Source organism: Nanorana parkeri, unplaced genomic scaffold (genome assembly GCF_000935625.1).
Source record: "Nanorana parkeri isolate BGI_ZX_2015 unplaced genomic scaffold, ASM93562v1 scaffold593, whole genome shotgun sequence".
In the NCBI taxonomy this organism is placed as follows: Eukaryota; Metazoa; Chordata; class Amphibia; order Anura; family Dicroglossidae; genus Nanorana; species Nanorana parkeri.
This window is the reverse complement of record NW_017306861.1, coordinates 957,134-965,589: the sequence shown is the minus strand read 5'-3', so window position 1 is coordinate 965,589 and position 8,456 is coordinate 957,134. Positions and strand designations below refer to the sequence as shown.

Here is an 8,456-nt window from a genome sequence, read left to right as displayed (position 1 = left end):
TACAGGTGAAACTCTAATAATTAGAATATCGTGCAAAGTTAATTTATTTCACTAATGCAACTTAAAAGGTGAAACTAATATATGAGATAGACTCATTACATGCAAAGCAAGATAATTCAAGCCGTGATTTGTCATAATTGTGATGATTATGGCTTACAGCTCATGAAAACCCCAAGAACCCCAAATCCACAACCTCAAAAAAGTAGATTATTACATGCAATCAGTAAAACAAGGATTGTACATAGAACAATATCGGACCTCTGAAAAGTACAAGCATGCATATGTACTCAGTACTTGGTTTGGACCCCTTTTGCACCACTTACTGCAATTACTTTTGCATGATATTCTAATTATTCGAGTTTCACCTGTATGTACATAAATACACAGTATGTATATATATATATATATGGGTTTTTTTTTAGAGCTGGAATTCTACTTTAAGGTACACGTAGTGAAAAGAGAACTATGAGGTGAGTGAAATTCACTCATCCTCATAGTTCGAGCCGACGTGTGACAATTAAACTGTCACGCGTCGGCTCAATAGATAGGGAAGTGAGCGAACACATACCGTCGCTCGCTCACTTCTCGATCTATCCATGCAATGAGAGGTGACTGTCAGTCACTGCTCTCTGCAGGGATTCCCCCCTCTCCTCCAGCTCTGAGTGGCGGAACGGATGGGGGAGGGGGCGGGTACAGCTGGCTCTGCCTCTAGATAGGCAGAGCCAGCTGTCACTCACGCAGCTGGGTGCATCTCGACAGTAATGTCGGGATCTGTCCCGGCTGCGGCGGTCTCAATATACCGCGAGCTGTAGCCTGCGGTATACTGAGCTTTAAGAGAACCTTAAGAGAACTAAGGGGAAAAACACTGACCCCAAAGTTCTCTTTTAAGTAATTTTGAGACACTGGGTTATGCTGCTGCCTTCAGGAGATTGGACACTGACAAACAAAGCTGTAAGACAGCATAGTGTAACCGCTCTTACTCCCATCATGCTCCTGTCTTGTGGCAAAGCATTAGTAGGAGTGGATGATAGGAATGGAGAGAAGGGACCTCTCTTGCTGCTCACTAGCTTTAGACAACATTCTACCAGACAGGTGCATCATGGCCCTGGATCTGTAAAGCTCTCTGCGGCTAACTCACAAGTGTGATGAGCACTGCAGCAGAGGCCTGGTCACAATACAGGCCAGCCCCACATTTTCCTCTCAGCGGGGTCTGCGGGGTGCGACCTCCGTGGCTATGTCGAGGATCAGCCAAATCAGAAAACTGCCAAGTTAGCTCTGTAGCCATTTGAGAAACAGATCTTGCTAAAATGGAAAAAATAAGTTAGGAATGTTTGCTTCTATCTGAGAAAGAAGACATCCATTCTCCTAGGGCAGCAGCACTAGCAATAAAACTAACATAAAGTGAGTGGTACCGTGGCATTTCTTTTTCCGTAAACCTATGATCTCTGTTGATCTTAATCTGGCCTCTGTTACAATGTCTTATAACATCATGTCTTCAATAAGCAATAGTTCTCTTCTGATTTATTTTTTTCAGTTTTATCAACTGCTTCTTTCTGTGTAACGAAGATGATGAAAACTTGCCATATGACAACTCCAGTCTTGCAGGTTTATTTAACTGTCAACGTGGAATTCAGAAACTTTTGTAAGTTACGAGAATGCTCGAGTCAATGTCCACAACTTGTAGACGTAGGAGCACGCTTTCAGACTTTCTCCTGCAGTTAGCCACATGCACACTCCCAATTCAGCAAGCAGTAACTTTAGAGGATGGCAGAGAAGGGAGCATGCAGGGTCTCCAAAGGAATATCTTAATGAAGTGGAAGGATAGGTGTAGATAGTTCTCTGTCAGAAGGCAGGTAGAAAGGAAGAAGTTGCAGCACTACTTTATCTCCAAAGGGGTATTCACAGCTTATTCTTGCAGATCTGTTATTCAAAAGAATCTGGATCCCAGCCGGACATTTTAAACCCCTTACCAGAGTGATGCCACCTCTCTATATCAACTTAGTCAGGGAGTTACACAGACACATGGCAACATTGATTCAATCCATTTGATTGGGTTCTTTTGGCATGTTGGGTGTATAATTGATAGGACAGTACAAAGTCAGGTGGGGGAGGTTGATTTAATCATTTTGCCCAGCCTGGTCCTTCCAGCATGTCTTTGGAGTGTAGGAGGAAACCGGAGTACCCGGAGGAAACCCACGCAAGCACATGGAGAACATGCAAACTCCTTGCACATAGCGTCCTGACCAGGATTTGAAATGGGGACCCTGAATGCTGCAAGGCAAAAGTGCTGACCACAATACCACTGTGCTGCCCACATAATTTTAAGTAACTATGATGTGTATCCCTTTTTCAGCCATAATATAATACTGGTTGTCTTCTTCACTTTGCAGGTTGTATGAATGTAGCCTAAAGTCAAATTGCTGTGAAGATCTCCGCTCTGTCATTGCAAACCAGTCTCTGACCACACTGAATCTCACACGTAATTATCTGCAGGACTCTGGAATAAAACTTCTGTGTAAGGGGTTAAGAGAGAAGAACTGCATCCTGCGGGTACTGATGTAAGAATTATACTGTTCATTGCATATTAATAACCTGCAGGTCTCTTCACTGTGGTGCTCAGCATGTAGAGGTTAACCAGAAAAGACCAGGACATGAAATTGTTAACTTACTTTGGAAATCAAGAAAATAAAAAAAAAATATGTTTAAAAATAGGACTGGTGATCATTAGGATGCGTCCATTTAATTTAAGTGCCAAATGCCCCAACATTTAATGGACTGTTGAGGCCTCCAACATAAGACTGTTAAGGGGCAGCAATTATGTTTCGTGTAGAGGTCTTAGACATCTGGGCTGTATTCTGCAAGAGCTGAGGTGATAATTATGTTACAAACAAAGCAATGGTTTGCAGGACTCTGGAATAAAATATATGTGTAAGGGACTCAGGCATCCAGACTGTATCATAGAGGAGCTGAGGTGAGAATTAAGCTAAAATACAATAATCTCCAGGATACAGGCATAACTATTTGTGTAAGCAATGCACTCATACAGGCTGTATGTTGCAGGACCTGGAGTGAGAATTATACTGCAGAATATATATAATAACCTGGAGGACTTGTTCTTTAAGGAAATCACTCATTTGGGCTGTTAGGACAAGCCCAAAAAGTTGCTCACTATCAAATTATTCATATCTCTGCAGATTGCAAGACTGTGGCTTGACATCCTATTGTTGTGCTGACCTCTGTTCTTTTATCACTGCAAACCAAACTCTGACCTTGCTGGATCTGTCAAAGAACAAACTGGATGACTCTAGATTAAAAGTTCTATGTGAGGGACTTAGACAACCAGGCAGTACAATACAGGATCTGAGGTGAGGCCTATACTAATCTCCAGAACTCTGAAATAAAATGCCTGCGTGAGGAACTTAGACATTCAGGAGCTTAGGTGTGAATCATGCAAAACTGTATTTTGATATATGTTCCATCATTCTTTGTAAAACTAGCTCTTATATGTTCTCCTGACTATTTGAGTGTTTTAATGTGCTTTTTACCTTCTTCTATGCTCGTTCTCTTACTGGTTTTTGTTGCTGTTAGGAATATAAATACGTTTTAGTGATGTCTAAGAAAGCATGTTCATTCCTCTTTAGATTTGAGGCATGTGGTTTCCTCCCATCCTCCTGTGAAGATCTCTCCAACATTATTACTGCAAGCCAATCTTTGAAATCTATTGACTTATCGTCAAATGACCTGCAGGATTCTGGAGTAAAACATCTGTGCCGGGGGCTCCAATATCAAGAATGTGCCCTGCAGGAGTTGAAGTACGAACTATGTCATGTAATGAGGGTGTTGGGGGTCCTTGTTTGGCAGTCTATAGTATGTAATTCAGTAGTCAAAGGTGGGTGTCTCAATATTGACTTCTACCATTTAGCATCACATGTGCCTGGACGTTGGGTGATGTTATATTGTTGCCTATTGAACTGCCAGGTTTAGTAGCATTCAGCTAGTTACTTTGCTTCTTTTCTGTTATTTCATCCTGCTTATTCCAGTCCAGTTGGTCAGTGGTACAATACATTTTGGTGAGTAAGGTACATATTTTTGCCGTCAACACAAAGATATGCAAGAGAGTTGATATTCCTGGTGGTGTTTGTAACAGGGAACATGATCTGTCAGTGCTGAAAGACTGGTCAAAGCAGTGGAAACTGCAAATCAACATTACTAAATGCAAAATAAAAATCTGATAGTGTACAATATTGAGGGCACAGTGTTTGCCAGAACTACAGAGGAAAGAGATTCGGGGGTGCTTCTTTCAAAATAATTACAAAATGAGCAAAAGATGTAGCAAGCCAGTAAGACAAACAAATAGAATTTTAAAGTGCATCACTTGAGGTATCATCAGCAGGAGGAACGAGGTCCTGATTCCTCTATCTTTAGTTATCACTAGAGGGATCATCAGTGGGAGGAAGGAGGTCCTGATTCCTCTATGTAGATCTTTAGTTATCACTAGAGTGATCCTCAGCAGGTGGTAGGAGGTCCTGATTCCTCTATATAGATATAACTAGAGGGATCCCCAGCAGGAGGAAGGAGATCCTGATTCCTCTATATAGATCTGGGTGGTAGGAGGTCCTGATTCCTCTATATAGATAGAACTAGAAGGATCCCCAGCAGGAGGAAGGAGATCCTTATTCCTCTATATAGATCTTTAGTTATCACTAGAGGGATCTCCAGCAGGAGGAAGGAGGTCCTGATTCCTCTATATAGATCTTTAGTTATCACTAGAGTGATCTCCAGCAAGAGGAAGGAGGTCCTGATTCCTCTATATAAATCTTTAGCTATCACTAGAGGGATCATCAGTGGGAGGAAGAAGGTCCTGGTTCTTCTATATAGATCTTTATTATAACTAGAGGGATCTCCAGCAGGAGGAACGAGGTCCTGATTCCTCTATATAGATCTTTATTATCACTAGAGGGGTCATCAGTGGGAGGAAGGATGTCCTGATTCCTCTATATAAATCTTTAGTTATCACTAGAGGGATCTGCAGCAGGAGGAAGGAGATCTCTAGTTATCACTAGAGGGATCATCAGTGGGAGGAAGGAGGTCCCGATTCCTCTATATAAATCTTTAGTTATCACTAGAGCGATCATCAGTGGGAGAAAATAGGTCCTGACTGTGCTGTATAGATCTTTAGTTATCCCTAGAGGGATCCCCAGCAAGAGGAAGGAGGTCCTGATTCCTCTATATATAGTAGATCTTCAGCTGTCACTAGAGGCATCATCAGTATGAGGTCCTGATTCCTCTATATAGATCTTTAGTTATCACTAGAGGGATCATCAGTGGGATGAAGAAGATCCTGATCCCTCTATATATAGTAGATCTTCAACTGTCACTAGAGGAATCACCAGCAGGAGGAAGGAGGTCCTGCTTCCCCTATATAAAGCTGTAGTTAGACCTCATTTAGAATACCGTGTCCAGTTCTGGATGTCTCAATTACAAAAGGATAGAACAAGTGGAGAGACGGGCAACAAAAATGGTGATAGGTCTGAGGGATAAAACATATCAGGAAAGCCTGCAGGAACTTAATAGTATAGGTATGACTGAGATATTTGAGAACATTAAGGGTTTTGTCAAGGGTCATGGACTGGGGCTTACCAAGGTGTATGGAATTTCTGGAAAATCTACTTTTCTCCTGTGAATCTCAGAACATTTGATTTCCTGGTTGGAATCTGTGAAAATAAACACAAATATTTTTCTTCAATCCGAAGGTTGATGTACTGTGGTCTAACATTTTCCTGCTGCGATGATCTCCGCTCCGTTATTGTTTCCAATCGAAATCTGAATAAGCTTCTGTTGAAAGGAAATAACCTGGGGAACTCCGGAATAAACCTTCTGTGGGAAGGACTCAAACATCCCAGCTGTACCCTGCAGGAGCTGAGGTGAGGATTAGTATAAATGATATAATAATCTGCAGGACTCTGGACCAAACCTTCTGTGTGAGGGACATTGAAGCTGGGGCTGAGGTTAGAATAATACTATAAACGATATGCTAATTTGCAGGACCTTTTTTATGAAGGACTAAAGCATCAGGGCTGTAGCCTGGAGGAGCATAGGTGAGAATTTTAGTTTAAATTATATAATAAATTGCAGGATAAAACGTCTGTATAAGGGACTCAGGCATCCAATCAGTACCCTGCAGGAGCTTCAGAATTATACTACAAATGATATAATAATCTGCAGGACTCTGGAATAAAACACTCAGTGTTGGTTTTGGACATCCAGCCTGTGACCTGAAGATGCTGAGGAAAGTCTACTTATTATCACAATACAATTTTGATGTGCATATTACTATTTTCCTGCAGGTTGGAGTCTTGTGGTCTGACAGCATATCGTTCTAATGACATCTGTTCCGTTATTACTACAAACCGGTCTCTCATCGAACTAGACCTCACATTGAATCATCTGAGTGGCTCTGCAATAAAACCCCTGTGTGAGGAACTTGGACACCCAGGCTGTACCTTGCGGGGACTGTGGTAAAAACTAAATTATCATTTATATTAACATGTCCCCGCCATTATAAATGTTAAAAAAAAACAAGCAGCTCTACCTGGAAAAGAAGAGAGAGAATACTTATCTTTCTCACCGGCCGCACTGCCAGAATGGCACGCCATTCAATCGAAATCCTCCTCAGAAGCTTGCTGGTAAATAGATACATCTCTCAGGGACCGTAACATACAGGGGTACAGGTACACATAAGAATAAGATCACACATGAACTCATACACATGTAGATGCACATGCATACATGCAATAGGTTGGACTTGATGGACCTGTGTCTTTATTCAACCTCAAATACTATGTTACTATGTAAATGTTTGTCTCCTTGGTTCACCAACCACCACTTTCCGCTTACCTCTACATCATTAATGTATCCTGTAGCGATGTGGAGGTTGGCAGGGGCAACCAACGAGCTTAACAGGAGATAATGCTTCTGGGGGTGTCCGTTTCTCAGGGCACTTCAGAGGAGGATCACTATTAAACAGTGAGCTGTTTTGGCAGCGCGGAAACGGGAAAGGTAAGTATTCCCTCTCTTCTTTTTCAGGTAGAGCTGTTTGCCTATTGTATCCTCGGTGACGGAGCCATTTTAATAAAGACTCTGGACTAAAACTTTGGTGTGAGGAAGGTGCTCTTCTGTTTTATTTTAAGGCTGCTATTCAGCCAACAGGAAATTGTCACTCAAGAGTAGCACAGACATGTCCCATAACAGGTAAATCATTTACATGTGATTGATTCTGAATACTGCCCTGTCTTTTGTGATATACAATTGTATCTCTAAGCTCACCAAAAGATATCACATCATCTTATGGATTGTTTTTTTCCCCCCCCTAGGATCACCGAGGAAGGCATGACAAAGAATTTGGTTCTGGATGTAGAAAAGGAAAAGCCAAAAAAGACATTTCTGCCGAAATGGTAATTATTATCTCAGCTATTCGATCTAAAAACTCCATCCTTTCTACCCGAGCAATATTCCGTGAATAGAACGCGGGGTACACGTATGCAATCACGGGTGTATAGGCAACGCTGAGAGATATCTCAACCTTGCCATGTTGTTCATGCATGGCGTTCGGTGTTCAGTCTCGTGTTATTAATTGTTAAAAATTTGATATTTGATTCCTTTTTTAACTTTGCTTAATTTGTCTGTGGACAATGTCAGAACCTAGAAGTCATCTGAGGTCTGACAGTTGTCTACTGCTTCATTTCATACTGATAACACGTGTAGACAGCAGTATCAATAACACCACATACTAGTCCAGATCTAAGAGAAAAAAAAGTTAGATCCACTTTAACTCTGCTTTGCCTTCTACCCATAGTACATCCTGGTGGTATCTCTTCCCCAGGTAAGCAACACACACGCACCCGGTCATCCACATGATGTAAAAGAAAACGTCATTCATCAGACCAGGCCACCTTCTTCCATTGCTCCGTGGTCCAGTCCTGAGGCTCACGTACTCATTGTAGACACGTGAACACGTGTCAACATGAGCTCCCTGACAGGTCTGTGGCTACACAGCCTCATACACAACAACCTGTGATGCTCGGTGTATTCAGACACCTTCCTATCAGAACCAACATTCACTTAATAAGCAATTTGATCTACAATAGCTCATCTATTGGATTGGAATACACAGGCCAGCCTACCCTCTGCATGTCCATCAATGAGCCTTGGCCGCCCATGACCCTACCACTGGTTCACCAGTTCTCCCTCCTTGGACCCCTTTTGGAAGGTCCTGACCACTGCAGACCGGGAACATCCCACAAGACCTGCAGTGTTGGAGTTGTCTGACCCAGTCATCCAGACATCACAATTTGGTCCTTGTCAAAGTCCCTCAGATCCTTCCACTTATCCATTATCTCTGCTTCCAACACATCAACTTCAGGGACAAAATGTTCACTTGTTGCCTCATGTATCCC

At 42.1% G+C, this 8,456-nt stretch overlaps 1 protein-coding gene across 1 annotated transcript in view; it reads left to right on the top strand.

Moving 5' to 3' along the window:
* The window catches only part of LOC108792041 (NACHT, LRR and PYD domains-containing protein 3-like), an 8,822-nt gene extending 4,652 nt beyond the window's left edge, over nucleotides 1-4,170 (top strand). Inside the window, exons 2-6 of the mRNA XM_018562719.1 lie at nucleotides 1,535-1,642; nucleotides 2,391-2,558; nucleotides 3,195-3,365; nucleotides 3,642-3,812; nucleotides 4,107-4,170. Of these exons, the coding sequence (XP_018418221.1) occupies nucleotides 1,535-1,642; nucleotides 2,391-2,558; nucleotides 3,195-3,365; nucleotides 3,642-3,812; nucleotides 4,107-4,170 (682 nt within the window). The remainder of the gene's footprint in view (nucleotides 1-1,534; nucleotides 1,643-2,390; nucleotides 2,559-3,194; nucleotides 3,366-3,641; nucleotides 3,813-4,106) is intronic.
* Nucleotides 4,171-8,456: the final 4,286 nt, after the last annotated feature.